General features: G+C 34.4%; 2 protein-coding genes and 1 non-coding gene across 3 annotated transcripts; 1 reads left to right on the forward strand and 2 right to left on the reverse strand.

The window, feature by feature from the left end:
* Positions 1–7,275: 7,275 nt before the first annotated feature.
* On the reverse strand, positions 7,276–10,123 carry LOC140865926 (uncharacterized). The gene is made up of 7 exons (XM_073270767.1): positions 9,650–10,123; positions 9,218–9,277; positions 8,743–8,991; positions 8,481–8,557; positions 8,262–8,338; positions 7,997–8,129; positions 7,276–7,906 (listed from the first exon to the last, which is right to left on the reverse strand). The coding sequence occupies exons 1-7, from the start codon at positions 10,074–10,076 to the stop codon at positions 7,751–7,753; spliced, it is 1,179 nt and encodes a 392-aa protein (XP_073126868.1). The 5' UTR covers positions 10,077–10,123; the 3' UTR covers positions 7,276–7,750.
* A 224-nt stretch (positions 10,124–10,347) lies between these two features.
* Positions 10,348–10,420, reverse strand: TRNAR-CCG (transfer RNA arginine (anticodon CCG)). Its single transcript has one exon. It is a non-coding gene; the product is annotated as a tRNA-Arg (tRNA).
* Positions 10,421–23,072: 12,652 nt separating this feature from the next.
* Positions 23,073–24,660, forward strand: LOC140866289 (uncharacterized). Its single transcript, XM_073271251.1, has 2 exons — positions 23,073–23,418; positions 24,027–24,660. Exons 1-2 carry the CDS (start codon positions 23,239–23,241, stop codon positions 24,540–24,542), a joined length of 696 nt encoding a protein of 231 aa, XP_073127352.1. The 5' UTR covers positions 23,073–23,238; the 3' UTR covers positions 24,543–24,660.
* Positions 24,661–26,045: the final 1,385 nt, after the last annotated feature.

Below are 26,045 nucleotides of genomic sequence, written 5' to 3' on the forward strand. Positions count from 1 at the left end.
ATAAATAATTCACATAATTATTTAACCCATAAATCATAAATTTAAATAATTAAAAATCCTAATTATGCAGGCGGATTTACGAAATTAAAATACCGGGTGTTACAATTCTCCCCCCCTTAAATTGAATTTCGTCCTCGAAATTAAAGTACTTACCCGAACATCTCCGGGTAGCGAGTCCTCATATCCTCCTCGGTCTCCCAAGTAGCTTCCTCCTCCGAGTGATTCAGCCACTGGACTCTGACCATCGGTATGACCCGCGTCCTAAGCCTCCGCTCCTCTCTAGCCAAGATCCGCACTGGTCTCTCCTCATACACCAGATCTGGTGGCAACTGTAAGGGCTCAAAATCCAACACATGCGACGGATTGGAGACATATCTCCGAAGCATGGATACATGGAAAACGTTGTGCACTGCCGCTAGCCCTGGAGGTAGAGCTAAACGGTAGGCCAACGTGCCAACTCGCTCCAAGATCTCAAATGGCCCTATGTATCTCGGATTAAGCTTGCCTCTCCGCCCAAAACGCGCTACTCCCTTCATAGGTGACACCTTCAGGAATACGTGATCACCTACCGCGAACTCCAAATCGCGTCGTCTGGCATCTGCATAACTCTTCTGCCGACTCTGCGCAGTCCTCATCCTGTCTCGAATCTGCGTCACAATGTCAGCTGTCTGCTGCACAATCTCCGGACCCAACAAAATCCTCTCTCCAACCTCATCCCAATGCACCGGAGATCTGCATCTCCTCCCATAGAGTGCTGCATATGGAGCCATACCTATAGACGACTGAAAGCTGTTGTTATAGGTAAACTCCACTAATGGCAGTCTAGTCTCCCAAGATCCTCGAAAATCGATGACACAAGCTCTCAAAAGATCTTCGAGAACCTGGATCACTCTCTCGGACTGCCCATCTGTCTGGGGATGAAAAGCTGTACTGAACAAGAGTCTAGTCCCCAAAGCTGTGTGCAGACTCTTCCAAAACGCTGAGGTGAACCTCGGATCTCTGTCTGACACGATAGACACTGGTATGCCATGCAGTCTAACAATCTCTCTGATGTAAAGCTCTGCATACTGTGTCAAGGTGTAAGTAGTCCTTACCGGCAAGAAATGAGCTGACTTGGTGAGTCTATCCACAATCACCCAAATCGCTGTGCACCCTCTAGTACTCCTCGGTAAGCCAACTACAAAGTCCATCGTAATGTTCTCCCACTTTCATTCCGGAATGGGGAGAGGTCTAAGAAGTCCTGCTGGACGCTGATGCTCTGCCTTGACTTGCTGACAAGTCAAGCACTCTGACACCACTCTCCCGATGTCACTCTTCATCCCGGGCCACCAATACAATAGCTGCAAGTCCTTGTACATCTTCGTACTTCCGGGGTGAATGGAGTACGGAGATGCGTGAGCCTCTGTCAAAATCTCAGCTCGCAACTGATCGACGTTCGGTACCCACATCCTACCACGGTACTGAACGATGTCATCCTCCACTGTATACAAGAGATTTCCTCTAGCCTCATCTCTCTGTCTCCATCGCTGTAACTCCTCATCAGTGGTCTGCCCCTCTCTAATCCGATCTCGTAGAACTGGTTGCACCGTCAACACTGACAAGCTCGGTGCATGGCCACTCGGATAGCACTCCAAATCAAATCTCTGAATCTCGGTCTGTAGTGGTAACTGCACAGTCAAACATGATACCACTGACGACTTCCGACTCAAAGCATCTGCCACCACATTAGCCTTACCCGGATGGTAGCTAATGTCACAGTCATAGTCCTTCACCAACTCCAACCATCTGCGCTGTCTCATGTTTAACTCCTTCTGGGTGAAGAAGTACTTGAGGCTCTTGTGGTCTGTGAAAATCTTGCACTTCTCGCCATACAGATAGTGCCTCCAGATTTTCAAAGCGAAGACCACTGCTGCCAACTCCAAGTCATGCGTCGGGTAGTTCTGCTCATGAATCTTCAACTGTCTCGACGCATACGCAATAACCTTACCACACTGCATAAGCACTGCGCCTAAACCAAGTTTAGACGCGTCGGTGTAAACCACTAACTCCTCGTGTGGTACTGTCATCGCTAACACTGGTGCTGTAGTGAGTGCTTCCTTCAGCTGATCGAAGCTCCTCTGACAGTCTGAACTCCATATAAACTTCGCATTCTTCTTGGTCAAGGAAGTCAAGGGTACTGCAATAGAGGAAAAACCCTTGATGAACTTCCTGTAGTATCCGGCCAAACCCAAGAAACTGCGAATCTCTGAAGCATTCTTCGGAATGCCCCAATTCTGCACTGCCTCCACCTTAGACTGATCGACTGCAACTCCATCCCTCGAAATAATGTGGCCAAGAAATGCCACCTGCTCAAGCCAAAACTCGCACTTGCTGAACTTGGCATACAACCGATGCTCCCTCAAAGTCTGCAATGCGGTCTGAAGGTGCTGTCTATGCTCCTCGATGCTCCTAGAATAGATCAAAATATCATCAATAAAGACTATGATGAACTGATCCAGATATGGCTGAAAGACTCGGTTCATGAGATCCATGAAAACCGCTGGAGCATTGGTCAACCCAAATGGCATCACCAAGAACTCGTAATGCCCATATCGTGTCCGGAAAGCAGTCTTGGACACATCTGCATCCCTAACACGCAACTGATGGTAACCAGATCGCAGATCGATCTTGGAGAACACTGAAGCTCCCTGCAACTGGTCAAACAAGTCCTCTATCCTCGGCAGTGGATACTTGTTCTTCACTGTGACTCTGTTAAGCTCTCGGTAATCGATGCACAGTCTCATACTGCCATCCTTCTTCTTCACAAACAACACCGGAGCTCCCCAAGGAGAAAAGCTAGGTCGAACGAAGCCTTTCTCTAACAACTCCTGTATCTGCTCCTTCAACTCTTTCATCTCGGTAGGAGCAAGCCTGTACGGTGCCTTAGAGATAGGCACGGTGTCTGGCACTAAGTCAATACTGAACTCCACCTCTCTCACTGGTGGAATTCCGGCAACATCCTCCGGAAAGACATCCGGAAAGTCACGAACCACCTCTAACTCTGATAATGATCTGCTAGATGGTTCTGAAGTCGTGACAATACTCGCTAGAAACCCCTGGCAACCCCGTCCCAACAACTTCCTCGCCTGAATATAGGATATCACCTGAGGAATATCACTGCTCTGAGATGCATGAAAAGTGAACGGGTCGCCCCCTGTAGGTCTCACTGACACTGATCTCCGACGAAAATCAATCGAAGCTCCATTGACTGTCAACCAGTCCATACCCAAAATAAGATCAAAACCACTCAAAGGCAAGACTACTACATCTGCTCGAATGGAGTGTCCCTGCAGCTCTAACTCCAGTCCTCGAATAACTTTCGAGGTAGACATAACCTGCCCTGACGGCATAGTAACATCATACCCACTGTCACTACTCTCAGGTGTGATGCCTACCCGCCGGATAAACTCCAGGGAGATAAACGAATGCGTAGCCCCTGAATCTAGCAACGCAAACGTGGAGTTGCCTCCAACTAGAATTCTCCCGGTGATCAAGGAGGTGTCTGGGTCGACCTCCTCAGCCTGCATCACGAACACCCTACCAGCGGTGTTCTTCTTCCTGGGGCAGTTAGCAATCTGATGCCCCGGCTCTCTGCAGTGGAAGCAAACTCCTGCTCCCAATAGGCAAGGTCCCGAATGCATCTTCTGGCACTTCGGGCAAGTGGGATGAGCTATGGCATTAGGGGCCCCGCCCCTCTGCTGCTGCTGCGGCCTCTGCTGCTGTGGCCTCTGCTGCTGATTCGGGCCCTTAGCCGGCCCTGTATACTGCTTCTTCGCAGGTGGCTGCGAAGATGGTCGCTGATACCCTGTCTGAACAAACTGCCTCTTACCCTGCTGCTGCTCTCTCTGGATCGCTCTCCGACCCTCCTCCGAACGCAAAGCCCTGCTGACTGCAGACTCATATGTAAACACGTCTGCCATGCGCACGTCATGCCTGATCTCAGCCTTCAGGCCCTCAACAAACTGCCGCATCTTCTCCTGCGGACTATCAGCAATCATGGGCACAAAACGACAGCCCCTCTCAAACTGGCTTATGTACTCCACCACAGATCGGTCCCCCTGCCGGAGACTCATGAACTCTCGGATCATGCGACTGCGCACATCCTCAGTGAAATATTTGGCGTAGAAGATACGCCTGAACTCAGCCCATGTCAAAGTAGGTAGATGGACTCCTCGTACTGCTCCCTCCCACCATGAGGCTGCATCGCCTCGCATCATGTATGTAGCACAGCTCACCCTGTCGGCGTCTGTGATACCCATATAGTCAAAGATGGACTCAAGTGAGCGAATCCATCCCTCAGCCACCAACGGATCGGTGGTCCCCAAAAACTCCTTAGGCCCCTTCTTCTGGAACCTCTCCGCGACGTCCTCCTCGTGGGACAGTCTGGGACGGCTGCCTGCTGCTCCAGCAAGGCAGTAATACCCGCCGTCATAGTGGCACTGGCCTGCTCCAGTGCTGTAATAGGGTGCTGCTGAGGTGGCGGTGGAGGTGGAGGTGGATGTGGAGGTCTCCCACGTCAGTTCACCTGTCTGGGAGGCATTCTGCACCACCACATATTTATTTACGTAAATCGCCATGCATAACTAAGTGTTTTGAAATTAATACTAACTTAAATTCTAGAAATTAAATCATGCTATAAACGTTTAAAACTTACAGACCGGTAGCGTGGATTTCTGAGCTCGCATAGCAGTGAGGCCCCTCCGAGGACCGTGCTCTGATACCAACTGAAACGACCCTAACTCTATAATAAATAAATATGCGGAAAATTTTTTTTTTATACTTACTAAATATAATATGTACATATATGCCCATACATATATGCACCGAATAAAGGTATTTAAAATGAATAACCAATTAAATACTTAAATAAAAATGCATTCTTAAAAATATAATAAATATCTGAGTCAAACATTAATTAAAAATATACTGCATAAATAAATAAAAGTTTGCATGCACTGAAAATATTAAATAAATATTCTAGAGCAACTGAAAATAATAAAAATGTATCATTCTGACAAAAACAATATCATGCATAGCGACTCAGAATATTTCACGGTCACGGGGCCACTGCATGCATGCTCATACGTCCTCGCCTCCGGTGGGTACAACGTCATCCTCAACGTACTCACCTGCACCATACCAGTGTAGTGAGCCTAGAGGCCCAACATGCTAACATAACAAGGGTTTAAAATAATTTAAACCAATTTAATACTAATACATACATATACATGAATGAGCATGCTTAAAATTTCATAACATACTTAACTTAAATAAACATACATAACTTAATACATAACATTATTGAGCAATTCATTTTCTAACATCGCATGGTTGTATCCGTAGTGTAACCTTAAATCATACATTAAATACTGATCAGCGTGGAAACCTACGTACGTGGCCGGTGACGAATCACCTCATTAAATTGGCAGTAAACTGCCCTTCAATCATATGGGGACGAATCCCCCTTAAATTGTCACACTACTTCAACTTCCAACATAAAATATTTTATTGCTCAATTTAACATTAAATCATGCATAAAATAATATTTCATGAATGCATGTACTTGAATAAAATATGTGTCCATCATATATATTTAATTTAATTTCTTACTAACGTATAAATATTAAAATAACTTAAATGCATAAAAATAATTAAATATATATTCAGGACACATGCAAATTTTCTCAGGGATGGTCCTGGACTGCTGGCCCTACACACAAGCCCATTAACTTAAATCTGGCCCATTAACATACTTAAGCCCATTATTTCAAACCTTAAGCCCAAATAATTATTCTAAGCCCAATTAAATTAATAAAGCCCATTAAAAATTTTACCAAGCCCAATAACACTTACACTGGCCCAATGGGCCCAAAAACTCATAGACTGGCCCAATAATTTTTATGGGCTCAAAAGCTCACAAAATTAATGGACTAACTTAATTAAAATTTTAAAAGTCCAAATAAAATTATTTGGGAGTCCAAATAATTTTATTTCAATTTATTAGTCTCAAAAACACATAATTTTGTAAAATACTTAAAAAAATAAAATACTCGAGCCCGGCCCACCAAACTCGGACCCGAACTCACTAACCCGACCCACTACCTAGCCGACCCGACCCGGACCACCCAGACCCGACCCGGACCCCTAGACTAGCCCAACCCGATCCCCCCTCTCCCACAGCCTCTCGGCCGTGAGCAGCAGGCCCTCTTGGCCTGCTGCCGGCCGGCTCCGGCCGCCCCTGGCCGGAGCGCCGCCGCCCGGACGTAGCCCACGTCCGGGCGGACCTAACCCATGCCTAGCCCCAGCCCCATGCACGACTGCACGACGAACCCGAAGCCTCTGAACCCGTAACCCTTACCTGCGTCAACCCTAGCCGCCGACTGCACTAGCTCAAAACTTGGGCTCGTTTGGCTCGAACCACTCGAGCCACTCGAGCCCAAACCACCCTACCTCAACCTAGGAATCCCTGACCAGCACCCTAGCCGTCCGTAACCATGAAAACATGTGTATGTCCATGAACGAAAACAAAACAAGGCGCCATGAATGTGCAACCGAGAGGAAACCATATTTTCTGTAATTTCTTAAAGAATTTAGTACATACACCATACGCCTACAATAATTACTGAGATGGTACGAAAATTCAAGAAAGAAATCATGCCTTTCACCGTAGACGACGAGAAACGCGAGCGTGAGACGGTTCCGGGACGACGGGACGCAAATACGGGACGCTTGGAGCTTCACGATCCTTGGCTATGGCTTCCTGGGTTTGCTGGGGTCGAGAGGATGAAGAAAGTGAGTGGGGGTGACGGCTGAAGTTTGAGAGTGACGTGAGGTTTGGGTGGGGTTGGGTAGATTTAGGTTTCAATAATTAAGGAAATAGGTTTTTAAGTTAATAAATAGAATAATATAAAATTTAAACATTCTAATAAAAATTAAATCAGAAACTTTAAATTAAAATTTATAAAATCCCGAAATTAAGAATTAGGGGAATTTTAAAGATAATTAAAAATCATTATTTTGGCTAATTTTGGATAAAAATGACCCCTAAAATTAAATAAAATTAAATACTTAAAATTTTGAGATAATAAAGCTTAAAATAATATTTTAAGGCTCTAAAAAGGCTCATAAAATAATTTGGGTGGAAAGTTGTCATCTCGTCCGTCCACGGTCCCGTCTACGCGATTAAATAATAAAAATACCAAAAATCATAAAAATCACTATTTATGGGTTAAATGCTTAAAAAATAAATTAAATCATGCATAAATAATTCACATAATTATTTAACCCATAAATCATAAATTTAAATAATTAAAAATCCTAATTATGCAGGCGGATTTACGAAATTAAAATACCGGGTGTTACATATAAAGCTATTCAACAGGACATTTTCATACCTCACCATCTCAAGCAAATCAGATGACTAACAACAAATGCCAGGTCTGGTCATGTCGTCCCTGTTCAGTCTGAAGCTTTCATTTGCCAGCCGAAATCCAGGCTTAGCATTCCTGACTTCAAATAATCTTTTGCTGTAAAAAAATTATCTGGTATAAAACCCATTCTACATGGAAGGGTATTTGAAATCAATTTTAAGAGCGTCCACTGATTCTGCTCTGTGTGGTAGGTATAATATTTCTGCGACGCCATCAGGACTGAGACTGAGTAACTGCGTCGTCTGGACTAAAATCTTTACAAATGCTAGAAAAATGGCAGTTCATTTCTTGGAAGGCATCGCCTCTTCAATTCTCCTTATAACTACACTCAGACTGTCTCCATTCTCCAGAGCTTTGATTGCCGCTCTATGTGCATGTTTTTGCCATTTCAGAAGATTGTAAGATTGCAGCACAGACCAACGAGCTTGATTCGACATCTATTATGCAAAAATGTCTAACATATAAGTTCCATGTTGCTATACATTGTCTATAAACTATTTTGCATTCAGGGAATATAAAACGAAGACCTGCACAACGGAAAGTGGGGGTTCGAGAAGAACGCTGATGCTCCTAAATAGATTTTCATCATTTTCACCACCCTCAGCCTCTCCGTACACAAGAGCTTCTGCTGCAATTCCGGCAAAAAGAACCATGCAATATCTGATCATGTTCACAATGCAGCAAATGACTTCAAAGATTAATTTTTATCACTTTGAAATGGTAAGATCTATAATATCATACATAACCAAATATGATCACAAAATCAAGAAAATTCGACAGTTATTTACAAACCTGTCAAAGGCAGTACTGCTGACACGGCCCTCAGCAAGCTCATTTTGAAGTTTCTCATCCCAAAACTGAGTTCCTGCCTATAATTGTAACACTTAATATAGATTACACAGAAAATAAAGGCATAATTGTACAAGTATGATGCTGTAAGAAATAATCTACTGGCCACTTGTAAGATTAAAAGGGGAAACAGAAAGATGCCTGAAAAACATGCTCAAGTACCTGACCCTGAATGCCCATCTGCATAGCAACAATTGGGTCTAAAATCACACCGCGAATCGGACAACCCATCAGGTATGCTGAAAATTGAGAGAACATAAATCATATTAATGCCACAATAATGCAAGTACCTCAACATTATGGATCGTATGCAGACCATGCATAAAAAATTTACCAACAAAAAAGCTCCTCAAAGATCATCAAATACATAAAAATAAATATAGTATTGCAACACCATATTCGATATAAATGCAAAAAAGCTAACCCACAAGAAGGTGACCAGCTTCATGAACTAAAATGCGCCGCTTATAGGGAGGCCAATAGCTTGAGATCTGAGCTAAGCATGAACCACCAAGAAAAATAGCATCTAAGAAGGTCAATCCCAATACTGCTGCAAGGTTTGGTCTGATATCTATTCCTTGATTTAGCAGAATAGACGTTCCGGCAAGTAGAGCAATCAAAAGAATGCTAGAACTTCCTGAAACTCCCCACTTTTTAGGAGAAAGTTTTGACACTGGAAATGCAAAAACAAAGCAAGGGAAATAGGTCATGACTCGGAGTCAAGAGCACTGTTATTGCAAAAGCAGCATCAAATCTTCATCACATCAATTCATACTTTATAGTAAGCAGAACTGGCTCATTGATCAGATATCGTTACATTAGTATGATACAGAGTTCAAAATATTCACAAGGTATATTCCGTTTGGATAAATGAAACAGTTTGGTGATGAATCTATTACCTTCTAAACCAGTAGAAGATTTCAATATGGTTGGGGTAACATCTCTTGGACCCTCCAAAACTGCACCACAAAATAATGATTGTTTCTTCAAGCACATAGGATATATATGATTGCAACAATGGGTTTATACTGATTTCAGAATACTTTGAAGGCGCATGATGATAACGCCAGAACAAAAGAAATTCACATTTTACAAAGAATCATTCATTATTATAATAAAAACGTCACCTCCAAAACATTAAACATAGCGTGTATGAGTAGTCCCACACACGCACACAGTAAAAAAAAACAAACAACCATAAGCACCTGGGTTCAGGCAAAAGAGAAAAAGCATTCTAAGCTAGAAGCATCGACAGACCCAAACCCGATAAAACCTTGACGCAAAAGCTACCCAGGAAATCAAATTCAAAACAGGGGAATATCGAAGAGTACCAATATTACGGTAGTTTCCGAAATTGGGCAAGAATCCTCGGTCCTTGAGAAAAGCGTAGGCACTCCCAACAAGCTTCATGTCATCAGCATTCAAGCACGTGTCCAGCACCTCCCAATCCCTCTCCATTTCCAGAAAACCCAACTGCCTACCATTGAGGGGGCGAGACGATTCAATCGAAGAATCGTCGAGTTCAACAGTTACATCTCTGAGGAAACGGAGGGCACGAGCAAGGTCCTTTTTCTTCACAGCTTCCTCGTACTCATGCCACTCCCCCACAGCTCTAGTCTTGATGGGGTGGCTCACATGGGTTTTGCTGCAAAATGTCTGGGTTCGTGACTGTAAGCTGGAAGAATTGAGGATCAAAAATGGAATTTGAGTCGTGAAATGAGAATTCAGAGCAGCAGCTGCAGCCATTGACGAGCTCATCGGAATCACCTTCTGCTTGACCAGAACAGATTTAGACAGGAAAGTGGTCGGGCTTTAACAAAATTGGGCCCAAGTGGTCCTTCAAGGACGTATGAAATTAGTTGGGCTTTCGCATAATAGTCATGAAATTGAGCCGGAATTCGCCCTTAAAAGGGCGTTCTGGGCATTGAAAGTTGTTGGGCTTTAGCATAGTTGGGCCCGATGTGGCCCTTCAAGCCCGTATATGGGCTTTGAAATTCAAACCAACGCGTAAGCCCGACAAAACTTCAATCGATCGCGATGGGACTCGAACCCACAATCTCCCGCTCCGGAGGCGAGCGCCTTATCCATTAGGCCACGCGATCCTGATGCATTATGTTTACACAATTTAACCCATTAACTATTCGTATTAAGAATTTATAAGGATTCAAGCATAGTCTCAATCGCTCCATAAGAATACGACGCAAATTATCTAGGAAAGAGGTTTGCAAGTTTGATCTTTATTACGACATAAATAATCTAGAAAAATAATTAATCAATATTATTAAAAAGATGGCTGGTTGATTCCAGAAATATTAAATATGGTTAGAGTAACACTCTTGTGAGACGGTCTCATCCATGAAACGGGTCAATTCTACCCATATTTATAAAAATAAGTAATACTTTTGACATAAATTGTAATACTTTTTAATGGATAACCCATATAAAAGATCCGTCTCATAAATATGACCCTTGAGACCGTCTCATACAAGTTTTTGCCATATGGTTATTGCTCCAAAAATTCAAATAACGAACTCTCAAATAATAGTAATAATATAATTTGAATTCGCAAAATCAATATTATCGAGTAATTATTTCATATTTCAATACAAAAGAAATAAGAGCTCGAATTTAATGTATATGATCATGTTTTGCATGATTGTCGATTAGTCCAAAGAGTTAACTCAATATGTATCAAAAGATAATGACCACAAATACTGGATTCATCTAAAACCAAAAACAAAAAAACAAAATTTTTTCTCTTAATTAATATTTTATAATACTAATTGAATAAAAAGTTGGTTTGGTTAAAAATTTGGATATCTAAAATTTTAATCAATGTTTATATTTTTATATTATGAAGGTATGTACGTATAAACATATATATTTAAAAGCATATATAGTACCATAGTGTAAATAGTTTTTAACTAAAATAAAATTTATTAAAATTAACAATTTTTATTATATCTCAATAGTTTCATAAATATTATGTTTGATTATAATAAAAGAAAGAAATGAAAAAATATGTAGTGGTTAATTTGATTAGTATCAAACATAAAATATATTTACTAAATTTAATGTGTAAGAGGAAACGTAGGAAGAAGTGTATTGTATTTGCAACTTTAAATTTATTAAATTATTTACTTAACAATTTTATAAATTAACGATATTTTTTAAAACAATATTTTAAAATTTGTTAAAATAATAATTCTGTCATTCTGATAAGATAAAGATTTTTTCGAAGAGTCTCTTGTAAATATATTGTCATATTAAATTCGAGAAATTAAAAGTCATTTTCGAAAACTCTCTTGGAGATAAATTTTTTCATCTATCCCAGTAATGTGGTTTAGTTTTCATATCTAGTATTATTTTCCTTATTCTTTTCAGCAGTTTTACTATTAAATTAATATCCTAAACTTGTACAAAATTTTCAGCATATGAAAATATTCAGTAAACAAGGGTAAAATTAGAAATTGTGTTATAAAATATACCTTTTCCAACAATTTTCTTAATACATATGAAAATACGCACAAACTTAAATAAGTAGGATGTAAGAAGTTGCAGTTTAGAGTTTAGGTAATGTTGAGAAGAGTTTCTATGAAGCACTTATCAACTTGACAAAGGTTTAAAATTTTGTGAAATTTTGTTAAGAAAAAGATGGAAAGTGCTTTCTATAAGCTCTCCCAAACATTACCTTAATAATCTTTACAATTTGTCAAGACAATTTTTTTATAGGACGGTGCTAAATGGCTAAAATCTGGCTAGCCAGAATGGAGTTTTTGGTAATTTTGAGGCTTATTTTTAAGGATGTCCATGTAATATCATATTTTATGTGTCAATTATAAACTTTTCACCTACTATTATATTTAAATTTAAAATTTTATGTCTCACCACATTAATTTATTGTATTTCCAAAATGTAGTTGAAAAGACATTCAATTATTTTCTACAATTTGTCCTATATATTTAAATTTAATAAATAGATATTTTATATTAACTATTACTCAAAATAATCGCTAATATCTCTTTCACTTTTTGTTTTTATTATAATCCAAAAAAATCTAATATTTATTAAATATTGATATAGAGTAAAAAAATCTAATATTTATTAAATATTTATATAACATTATATAAATATATTTTTAAAAAAATATATTTGCACGCGCAAATATGTATATCAATATTTCTATATCTAAATATTAAAAAAAAAAAACTCTTCTTTGATCAAATTTCAGTATTTGTGAAAGTATTAAAATATCATATTAAATTACAACAAGAAACAAAACACTATATGTTTGTTATTTTTTTCGTTTTAGAAAAACCAATAAAATCTTTGTAATCCGAAACAAAAAAACTAAGTGCATTGTTATTAGTCTAGTTGTTGTTATTAAATCATATAATTGTATCCATCTATTTTGCTCTTACACGTGACTCAATTAATCATGTTTTAAAAATTTAATTTTGAAATAATTCATACGTATATAGTGTTAAATGATATTAAATAGATCACTAATATCAGTTATTCAATTAATCACGAAGTATACATTAATTTGAGATAATTTATACAACTTGTATACTTATAATATTATTACTAGTACAGATAACTTATGATGTACGTTGACATCAGTTATTGGTGCACGTTAACACAAATCAATATTTAATATTTTGTTTTTTTTTTGTTTTGTTTTGTTTTTTAATATTTTAAATATAATTTACTGACACCAATTCTGGTATACGTTGACGAATCTATTTATTTTGATTATTTTCAATAATTTAATTAAATGAGTTAGAAAGAATTGTATTACTTGTTGGTTGAGAAAAACTGCATGAGCTTGATCAAAGGAAAAAAAAATAAGAAAACAAATAAAAGTGCTTATTAAACTATTTATAAGGATGTATATTGATAAATAATATTATGTTTATTTTAATTAACTAAATTAGAGATAAAGTTATAAATATTGATTTTATTTTTTTATGAATTATAATTAATAATTATTAATAAAGAAACTGTAGTATTTTAAGAAAGCTATTATGTAGATAAATAATATTAAGTAAACTTTTAATTGGATTTGATTAATATTTTTCGATTGTTAAATCAATATGACTCAATCTCGTCAAGTAAATAAGGTTTCAATAAGTATTTAAGTTTTTCAAAATTTACTAGCTATAATAATTTTATGATTCTAGTACTAAGATTTATATTGGATTATATAAATTTGTTAAAAGCTATAGGTTTTTTAAATTCTTGTCAGATAGTTCAAATGTGTATTATTTTAATTTTTTAAACTTATATCTTTTTAAAGTGTCTATTATTTTTTCCTTTTACTATCTCTCAATTTTGTACTATACTAACTTGAGTGTTATTTTTTTATTACATACTTTTTTAATGGTTAATATAATTTTCAATAGTACTTTTCTAATATTTAATCCTAATATTAATTGAAAATTAATTTTACAGACAAACAAAAAGTTCAATTGGACCTTTAATTTAATCTTAATTTATATATAAGATTTTATAATTTATTATTTTTTGTGATTATTTTAAAACAATTGTTTTATTACAATTAAAAAAATTAAATTAAACGCATCAAGAATGTCGTACATTAGTTATTTAATTTTTATTTTTATATTTGCTATTTTTTGAGATCGCTAAACTATTAAATTATGAAACCAAAATTAAAAATTAAAATGTTATTTGAACTTATTGATTTGTTAACAATAGTATTATTCCTCCAATAATATTATATTGATCTCAATAATTTATTATATAATTTAATAACAAAATCATTATTGAAATAAGTTGTGCAATAATTTATTCATTTTATCAGAATTATTATAAATTAAACATGAAATTTTTTATTTGTATATATTATTTAAAACGATAAGGATATTTTGTCTTTAAACGGCTAATTAATATGCAAGTTGAATGTTGTAAAAAATTGCAGCTAATAGCACGTGGCTCTGATAGTTTTTTATAACATGAGTATATGCGGTGAATGTTAGAAAATTTTGACAAGTGACACGTAACATACTTGTCCAATCCATTTGTCTTATTCTTAAAACATTCTCTTGTTTCGTAAATCTAGTTGAAATATAGATCTGTGATAATTAAAAAATAATATTAGATTTAACTTTGAGTTTTACTAACTTATGAATTCAGTGAGACATTTTTTAATTTATTATAACATTCTTTATTCATTAGTATATTATAACAATTTTTAATATATATACTCTCTCCGTCCCATATATATTGTCCTATTTTATTTTTCACACAAATAAGAAAAAGTTATTGGAAAAGTAAATTTTATATAGACTTTCTATTTTATCCCTATTTAATGTATTAAAAAATGATTGCACAATTTTTAAAGTGTAGTTAATAAAGGTATATTAGTAAAGAAGTATAAAAACAATATTACTAAATAAGGTATATGACTATATATTTGAGACAAACAAAAAAGAAAACGTGGACAATATAATTGGGACGGTGGGAGTATAATTTATAATAGTAAGTTACCAAATAATTGTGTTTTTTATTTTTAATTTATAATCCATATTTGATTATATTATTTATAATAAATTAATAAATAATATATTTGTTAGTTTTATAATTTGTGGGAATAAACATGTATAAAAAAGATTGCATAATAAATAATATATAAGGAAACAAAAAAAAAGAAAGAAGAGAAAATAAAAAACAAAATGAAATAAATAAACAAGAAGTAGAACAAGAGTTTATTTTTTCTAAAAACCGAAAATGATGAGTAAAGAAAAAAATGTAGAATTCCGAGGAGTTGGAAAAAGAAAATAACAATAAATAATAAAAAATAAAAAATGACACATGTCATTTGATGGGAGAGAATTAAGCTCCCAATAATTAGGATCTAATTAATCATTTTCTAGACATAATATAATTAATTATCTCTAACTAATTTTTTGATTGACTAGATTCCAGCCATTTAGATTTATATCGGACTATAAAGTGTATACCTAGATTAATGGGAATTTATGCACATTAACTCTCCCATTACTCATCATGTTCGATTGATTGAACTGTGATTGATTTGTTCTTCATCACCTTTGCATTTATTGGATTATAGTAACAACAAAAGTTGATTTCTCGAAGGAGTATCATGTTAATAATAACCATATTGATCAAATGTCAACTATAGTTACTAAAAAAATGTTTGGCCTTGTAAAAATTACGTGCAGTTTAATTCGGACTTGTAAATTACTTTTTTAAACTTGTTGGCTTTGCTGCGGTAAGCTTATAAAACTTGTTAAATTAATTTGTACTTTTATCAGTTCCAACCTGAAATTATGATATGACATTAGAAAATGAAAAATAGAGATCACACGGCGACCGATGTTGCGAACTATAGTGAGAAATGACTACAAGTCTACAACTAGGAAAAAAAAAAGTGCAAGTTAATTAGTATAGTCCATTGATTGATAATAGGATTAAAAATTAAAAATATGGTCATAAAAAATGTATTCGATAAATTAACTCAACCAATTAAGCAAAGAACCAGTGAAACCGTCTCCTGAACACCTCAGTCGAACCTCTTCGACTCCTCCTCCTTGGACTGAAGCTCGTATCATCTAGTCTGCATCCCCATAGTCCTAGAATTACCAAAGCGTATACATGCAGTATGCAAGAGATGAAAAAGACTACATAAAAAAAGACGACGTTGTTCTATATCAATGTTCGATTTCTTCGTCCTCGATCAAATATAGTGATCTTGGAGAAATTATCTTGCTCGTTTGCGCCTGATATATGCCCCGTGGACCAGCAGTGGTTTGCTCTATGGGGCTGACCTCGAGAAGCAACAGTAATTGTATAAGAATAGGCTATATGTTAGCTAAAGAATTTTATTTTTACATAATTTATGGTATTTACTGTTAATTTCTAGTGTACGAATCACATGAATTCCATGTACATGTAAATATGTAAAATATATGTATATATGTATAGATGAGTTAAGTAGATGCCACCTATATGGTAGTGTCCTGTGGGTGGCGTGACAGATTTTGATTGGTTAAAATCATTGGACTGGGATCCACTAACTTTAACCAATCATGGGGTTACACGTCGCCCGCAAGGTAGTACCTGTGGGCGGCATGAACAAAACCGTGTAGATGTTATTTGGAGTTAAAAGTTACTTTTGTATGTTTGCATTAATCATAGTTTTATGATGGATGTATCATTGTTTCTTTGGTTGTTGAACTCCAGCCACGTGCAATGTCACTGATATTTGCTTCCATCTTTGGTTAATGTGATAGGGCGAAGAGAATTTGGGACGTTTTGAGTGAACAAAATATATGTACATATATAATTTTGATATCATATTACATATATATATGTAAAGTTTTGCTTCAAAAGAAAAAAAAAGATATGATATATATATGTAAATTACTAAATCTTTGCTTCATGCATGAGGTAGTATTAATGCATATCATGCACTGCCTCCACCATAATGCATTTCATTTCTGTACCTAACAAATAATAAATGCTAATTATTTCTTGCTTCCTACCGATTTTGAATGAATACCAACACCTATATATATTATTTCAAAGTTGGGGATAGTAATTTCCCTGCAAGCATTTAGTGGGAGTTAATGTTTTCCTTTAATGTACGTATACTTTTTTGTTGGATTTGGATTGAGATTTTCGGACACCCACCTTCCCCTTTTTTTAAAAAAAAAAATATATTTTACTATTTGATCATAGATAAAGGATTCATCATTCATCAGATTTTTTCAGAAAATAAATTTATTTTATTTTGCAGATAAAATTATTATTATTATTGGAGAAATAAATATAATATTCTCCGATTTCAGCATTAATGAGAAACAGAAGCTGATGTTTGGTTTTAGCAATAAATGTCTACATCGATAATTAATTCTTCTGTCCGTTCTCTCTTACTAGGGTTTATTTTGGTTAAAGTATCAACTATCAATAGTAACAATCTTCGATGAATTTATTTAAAAAAATAATAGTCATAATCTTTATGAGATTAGAATCGATCGATAAAGTTTTCAAAAAATAAAACCAATTGTTTCAATTGGTTTTATTTTTTGAAAACAACTGGTTTTATTTTTGAAATACTTTATGGATTTTTTAATTATATTACAATTTCTTTTTGTCACGGGGCGAGAAATAGGCCAAAATTCCCAGAGCTACGTCTGCAACGTATATTTGTGTTTTTTAGTGACTACCTAGGCTCCTAGCTAGCTAAATCTTCATCGTTCCCTTCATAATCTCAACTTTGTCTTAAAAAAAAGGGGGGGAAAAAATCTACTGCAACTTGAAATATTGTCTGTGTCGCCACATACTTAGCTATTAGTGAAGGTGAATGTTCTATAATTTTTTATATGATAGTCGAATACATAGTATGGAAATAATTTGAATTTACAATCTACTTCATCGAACAAGGAATTCTGACTTTATAATGACTAATTTTATTTTTAAATATCATGACATGTTGTTGGATGCACTCAATTTGAGAAAGCAGTTGCTATAAGACAAGATGATTATATGTATGCTGGGGGCTGGAATCCGTAGAGTACACAAAACCTGCAATCTTGTCCCGATTAGACTAGCCATGGTAGAAATGGCTCCCCCGTGACCAAATTTAATTCTAAAATTTCTAAAGATTGTCGGCCCATATGGTATAAATTTGATTTGAACAGTATGTTAATTTGTTTCCTTTTTTTTTTTTCCAACTTGAGCAGAAGCTAACAATAAAACTTTTGTCAGCGTACATCTTTTGGAATTATATTGAATATTTGTACCAAATATCGAATAGTTAAAAACCTGGATCTTTTGTTATTTGATGATGTTGTGTGGATTTTATTTGGCTACTTACTTTTCTAGATCGGTGTTTACATTTGATGAAAAAAAAGGTGTCATAGTTATCTAGTCGATCATGCACTTATTTGTAGTTGGATGTGGCTTTTTTTTTTTTTTTTTTATGTTAGTGATAGTGCATGTGTTGTATGCTGTTAATGAAATTATTATCGGGATTATGAGGTTATCTAATGGAACAATCATTTGTGATATTATGAACAATGAGAGATTTTGATTTTAAATTTGAATCTCAAATGAGAAAAATCGAATTTTTCAGATTCCTTCTTTAAAAAGGTTGAAGACTCAGAGGTCAATTAACTTATGTATAATTCAAATCAAGAGACGTCCACGGATAAACAGTGACTTGATAAATCCATAGAGAGGACAACAAATTGTCAGATTCCTTTGCTGTGATTTGTGAATTGTGATAGAATCATAGAAGCAAACGATATAATAACAACAACAATAATAATAATAAATTTTTGCTCGGCAATCACTTTTTAGGAGATGATAGAAAATGAGGGCGCAAGGGACGTGGGACGTAAATGGAAAAGTTGTCAAATAGATTTACTAAGGTTTTGACATGCAATTTTGAGGATTAAAAAACGTTCTCCAGATAACAATTGACATCGAATCCTCTCCCTTGGTATGTATCTATATTATTATATAAGAGTTACATCTTTAATATTGAATGTTTTTTGTATGTCAAATTAATCAAACCAAAAATTTCTCGTATTTTACCCATAAATTTAACACATATTTTCTTTAATTTATGTCTCAAATGACTAATTTATCGTCATTTTTCTCTAAGATCATTATCTCATTTTGTCTTTATCTTCTTTTTCAAATTTCATCATTTATACATTTTTATTAAATTATTCAAATACATTTTTACAACTTTTCTTCACGTTTTTAAAACTCACATGTTTATTATTTGTTATAATTTTTTTAAGTTTTTCTTTAAATAATTAAATTATCGAGCATGTGATATAACCACGTGCCACAGCCCACAGTTGCTAATGTTAATTAATTTTGAAATGTCTATAATAACTTATTTACCCTGTCAAAATGACAACAACGTTATTACAAACTCTCTACTCTATGATGGAAGTCGTAGAACTAATAGAAGTCATGAACATCTCTATATTATTCTCTATATTCTTCAATATTTTATTTACTTAGTTTTTTTATAATGTTTTTTTAAATAATGTTACACATAAATAGTGTACGTTCGATCACTGATAACTAAAGTTCTAAAAAACGCGAAACATGACGAAATATCACCATCAAATTTTATACTTCACAAACTTAAATAAATTTAAAACAAGCTTAAGCATAAAAAAACATTTTAAAATTCAATCAAAATCAAATATTTTAAAATAAAATATTATATTATTTACATACGAAACATAATATTTACACACGTAATATCAGTGCGTCCATGCATGTTTATCCCCATGACTGGTACAGAGGAAATTAGATTAATAATTCGCTACTTTTTAAAAAAAAAAAAAAAAAAATCAATAATTTGCTACTTGCTAGTATGTGTGGTGTGTGAAGTGGAGGGATGACCTAGGACTCGCGTCATCATAATGCCAAGAGGTTGCATGACAATAAATGTCGCATTCAAAATTTATGACAAGTCTTTTTGGCAGCCACTTTCGCATTTAATGTCCCTTGTCCCTCGAGGAAAAATTATATGTTAGAATAATGAATATTGCGTGTGAATTTTGAAATATATTACCTCATGCATTAAATGCCCTTCCAGGAATAAAAATATTTTAAAATAAACTTGCTTGTCACCTGTTAATAATTTTAGAGACAAGTGGGGAGCCATTAACTCGTTGCCACTTAATCCCCTATGGAGAAAAAAAAGAAAAAGAAAAAGGAAAAGAAAATGAAATATTTGTAATTATCAGTACTGGAAAATAAAATAGATGAATACGTATAAGTGGTATACAAAGAATTAAAATTGTCTCACTAAAAAAAAAGAATTAAAATTATCAGCATTTTTTAAGTTTCGAATTAAATTATAGTTCATTGGTGAATAAAGCATACATATAACAATATATATATATATATATATATATATATATATATATATATATATATGTGTGTGTCATCGATCCTTTAAGTTTGAGGTGAGATCATGAGATTTGAAATTACGAAATTAATTGTAATAAACCCAACAACTAAAGAATCTATAATTTATCAGAATCTCATTTTTGTGAAAATTAGATTCATCTTCTCCTTTTCTCGAGTAAATACTTTAATATATACGAAGCAACCAAATCCATGCCATGAATAACATTCATCGCACTTCGTTACAAAACAATTTTATATTTTAATTATTTTTTTGAAAATACGTGCTCCCGAATAATATTATCATTTTATTTAAATATTATATATAAGTGGTGTGTTGAACTGCCCGTGTGTTCCACAAAAGTTTCTTTATTTTATTTTGTTTTTTCGAAGAATTGTTTTGCGTCTCTTGCAAGTTGCAACGCGTCACATTCTAAAATTTTTAAAACTAACATTCCTACTTTTAAACAATATATATATATAATAATGATTTCTTCTATGCTTTCTCTTTCTAAAATATTATAAGATTAAATAAAATAGTCAAAATTTCCTTTAATCACCATCATCCTAAATTTAACACCTACTCAAATATTTTGAAATATAAGGTAAAGATGTAGTGACAAAAAATTATGCACACCCAATTAAAATTGCAAGCCTAAATGGCCAATAGCTACATACTTGACCATGCTGTATTCCTAATTTGCCACATCCACCTTTTGGAGTCAAAATAGAAAAGCTTCTCCTTTTACTCTACACAATTAATAAATAGCAATTTAGACTTAATCCTACTTTACAATTTGTCAAGCCAATTTTTAATGAAGTTGACTATGAACTTGTATGCCCCAATTAATGAGTAATTATGTGCTTTAACTCCCCCATGACTCATTAAGCATGATACTTGGCATTAAAATTTGGGGAAGAAATTGAATGCCAACCCATGTTACCTTGATTTCATGTTCAATCAAGACAACTTTTAACTAGTCAAGATCAACGAAATTATTGTCCTCAATGTTTGATTGAACCGTGATTCCATTTATTCTTTGTCTATCTTGCATTTATTATTGTAATATAAAAAATTATTTATCCAGATTTTATTACATGTACGCTTCTAACGACCATATTAAAATAAATGTCAACTACAATTACTAAAAAAAATCTCATTTAGACAAGAAAATTACCTAACATGTTTTAATTTCTGTCATGTATCCCATGACTCAAGCATACGAGGGACTCATCTGAAAATATCACGAATGCCCTGCTGCACCCTCGAATTTCCCATTTCACTCTCAATTTTTTTTTTTTAAAAAAAATCCAAATCAACGTATTTGGGGAATTTCATGTTATTTTTAGAGTAGTAATATCATCAAGGTGCATTTAAAGGTAAATAATTCTTCTCATCTCACGTGTAAATTAATTCACTGAAAAATATAAACTCTACATATCTATACTATACTATATTATAATAGTTCAACCCCTTAGACTAACCGATTTTGGTGTGTTAAATTACACAAAAAATTCTTCTCATTTTACCTCTAAATTTAACACACATCTCTTTTATGTTAGATCTTAAATAACTAAAGTATTCTCGTTAGCTCTAAGAGTTATCTCCTATTATCTTTATCTTTTTTTTTTTTCAAATTTCATTATTTATCAATTCCTATTAAATTATTTACAAAATGTTTTTACAACTTTTCTCTAATTTATATATCAAATTATCAAGCACGTGAAAATCATGTGTCACGATCGTTAATATATATTATATAGTACACGCGTGTGCAAAGCATGTGCTACGGTAACTAGTATCAATAAATATTCACCATTGCCCCCAAGAGGGTGTCCAAGTTGATGGAGTAGATGAACTCTTGGCCATAGTTAAGGAGTTCGATTACTTCTACCAACACCTTTTTGGACTAGTCTGTCACACAGAGCTTGTCTACTGTGGTTTACCTGACTGGCGTTGTTTGCAGGCTATTGCGTTAGTCCGAAAGTTTATCCAGAGCGCATCGAAAGGTAGCGACTGCGGATACCCACGTAACAAAAAAAAAAATTCACCATTAAATATATCTTTAAGATAATATTAATATTCTCATGGTAGAATCTCCTTTCTCCGCTCTCGGAGCATATCTCGACTTTCAAGCACAACCGTGGCATGTAAAAATGATGAGTAGGATGTTGGAGCGGCTTTACATTGAAAATTCAAATTCAAATAAAATTAGATGAGGGGAAAAAAAAAAGTCAAAGCCCATCAATTAAAATCCAAATAGTTTAAAATGGATGGGAATAGTTAGTTATACCCACAATTTCAATCTCAGTTGCGAATAGTCCGCCACCATTCAAGATTTTTCCTTAAATGTTTTTGTCACACTAGTAAATTGGCAATTTCGTCCCGGAAGAAATATAGATAATTTATTATGTAATAGAAAAAATGAGCAGAGCCAAAGAGACGTCCCAATCTCCACTAATTTTCATTCGACACTAACGCAGAAAACAAAAGGCGATGAATGCTTTCACTCTTCAATATAAATACATACATACAAATTGGTTGATTATTTAAATTTAAAAAATAAATGAAAAGCAGCCATTACCATTCATTAATGGGGTTATCAAAGGAAGCCAAAAGGGCTTTGTATTATGTGTGGCATTAAATCACAGCTGTCCTTTAGCATTTAATGCCACCATTACTGACGGCCCCGCCTTCTTCTCCACTTCACACAATCTCAAATTATTATTATTTAATAATTAATGCCATTTAAATAAAATTTCCTGTTATTTCTATATAAAACAAGATTTCATTAAATTCTTCATTATTGCTATTTATTTTAAAATTATTATTTTTATCATATGGTAGCAGTAGTTTCCATCTTCGACATATACTCCCCTCTTCTTATTTTTTATATAACACGATTCGATTTCAACCCTTCCCCTTCCGTTTCTCTCTTTCTACGATACAAAAACTCTCTTTACTCTTTGATTTTTGGTTTTGGTCAAGTGTTCTATGGCAGCCGAAGTCAGCTCTTTGCTCAGATTGATCAACGGTGGTAATACGAAGGAGTCGGGGAAATCAACGGCCCCAATCACTAGGGACTTTCTTGGCGAGGGTCGTACCCTTGAATCCAAAGAACTGGACCTCGACTTGCAGGTGCCTTGTGGCTGGGAAAAGCGCCTCGACTTAAAGGTACAATCTTTTTTTTATTTCGTCCCAACAAAAAAAAATTGGATTTTTTTTATTGGGTTTATGATTCTCTGTTTGTTGCTGTTCCCCTCTGTTCTTTCATGGGCATGACATGGAAAAAGAAGCCATTTTCTTGTATTTTTCAAACTCTGTTTTTGTTTCTGTTTGGATATGTAAGGATTCTGTTTTTATGATTTTTATGATTTCTTTTTTTTCCCCAAATAATCTGATATACTATTTAACATATATAATAATTTGGCATTCATGAGTTGATTGAAGTATGCATTGATTGGATTCAAGGTCATTTGGAAAGGAAGTTATCATCATTTGTTCATGGCATTTATTCCATGTTATTACACTATATGATATGATTTGGTTTCGATGATTCTCGTGTATGTTACAATTTAAACATTTTGGAATTTTCATGTGAAAAATCTGCGGATTGATGTTAATAATAGCATAATGATGGCATTGAATTTGAATATGCACGTCCGTTGATCTTGATTTAATTATAATTTCTCGATTGAAATTAAAGAATAGTCAGAGTCTATTAAATATTAAATCTTCTTGAAATGTGGATGAAATTCTTATAGTTAAATTTTTTACTGCAGTCAGGAAAGGTGTATCTTCAGAGATGCAATCCATCAAACACACTCTCTCCAACCTCAGAAACGAAGCCAAAAAGCAACGAAATCTTCTCCAAGTTTGAAGACCTCAATTTCCCTCCAACGTCGAAACAGACATTGAACCTTTTCGACGACTCGGCCTTGGACCTGAAGCTAGTTTCATCGTCATCTTCGTCCTCGAATTATCAAAGCGTGTGCACTCTGGACAAAGTGAAGTCGGCACTAGAGAGGGCGGAGAAAGAATCCATCAAGAAACGTTCGATATCAATGTCGAAAACATCGTCATCGCGCTCGAATTCTACGTCCTCCATCAAAGACAGTGATGTCGATCATCATCAAGAGGAGAAGTCTTCAGGCTCGTTTGCTGCAGGGTGCCCCAATTGTTTGCTGTATGTGCTGATCTCGAAAAGCAACCCCTTGTGCCCCCGATGCAACAGTTATGTGCCTTTGCCTGTGGCCCCGGCCAAGAAACCTCGTATCGACCTTAACATCTCCATATGAAAATTAGGTTGTGAATGAACCCGTAGATGGTTCTCATTTTTTGTAAAAATGGGTAAAAAGTAGGTGTATGTAGCTAAAGAATTAGTATATGAATTTATATAAGTATATTCTCTCTTTTCATGTTATATATATATTTTTGGCTCTAGGCATTGTTTAAATGCTATGTGATAAAAGTTTAATCATCAAGGTTCTCTTTTCTTGCGGAATTCTCTCTAGAATTCGTAAATCTCCGATCAGATTATTCTATGTTATGCGGGGAAGATTTCTCTTTTCTCATTTGTATCAAAAAATTCATGTGGAGGAGTTCTCAGTTCACAAGTTACAAATAGTGAGAGGTGGAAGAAGTTAATGAATGTGCCTTAAATGAAGTGATGGGTGGAAAATGGAGTTCAAGCAAAAAGTAAAAAGAAAAAAAGAATTTAGTGAAAGCCGTAGCTTCGCTTCATGTGGTAATATTATTAATATAGAAATATGCACTGCCTCCGCCATATTGCATTTCATTTCTGTACCTAACAAATAATAAATGATAATTATTTCTTGCTTCCTACCTATTTTGAATAAATACCAACACCTAATTTATTTCAAAGTTGGGGATAGTAACTTCCCTGCAAGCATTTAGTGGTAGTTAATGCTTTCCTTGAATGTACTTCTTTGTTGGATTTGGATCAAGATTTTCAGACACCCACCCCTCCGCATTTTATTTTTATATTTGATCATAAAATTTAATTTTAAACAATATTTAGACTCCCGTATTGCTATTGTATTTTTGGGGCCAATAAATAATTAAAAATAATAATAATAAAAGGCTACCCTTTAGTACAACTGTTTTATAAGTAACAACTTACATAATCCAGTCAAACTTAAAATGCAACAACTATAAAGTTAAACATTAATGGTGAAGCTTGAGTTGACCGTGTTAAGGGCAATTATATGAAGTGTGATGATAAATTAATTGCATTCACACATTTAATGAAAAGTCACATATTTCAATTCAAACATTAATGTGGAATCTCATCTCAAGATATAAAAACGAATAGGCGAGCTTAATAATTATCTAATTTATTTATTTATTGGTCCAAACTCCTATGTCTATAACGAGTCGCAATCAAATTGCAATCTCATCAACAAAGACTGTTGAATTTTTAAATGATACATTTTCATCAATTAATACCGTATGACCTTTCTAAATACTCGACCCGATTACACACGCGGAGTATGGATGGATAACTGACTTTTATTATTATTATTATTATTATTATTATTATTATTATTATTATTATTATTATTATTATTATATAATATAATATAATATTGATATTTTGAGTTTTTTAAAATCCCCATCGATACCACGAAATGTTCATTTGAAAATCGTGAAAACATTTGATCTATTTCTCAATATGTTATTTCAACATGTTGGGAATGTCCATGAAATGTTAAAAAAAAGTCGAAAAATATCATATTTTTATGTGTGGGTATTTTTTTTAAAAAACAAAAAAATTATTA

Source organism: Henckelia pumila, chromosome 4 (assembly GCF_033568475.1).
Source record: "Henckelia pumila isolate YLH828 chromosome 4, ASM3356847v2, whole genome shotgun sequence".
Classification (NCBI taxonomy): Eukaryota; Viridiplantae; Streptophyta; class Magnoliopsida; order Lamiales; family Gesneriaceae; genus Henckelia; species Henckelia pumila.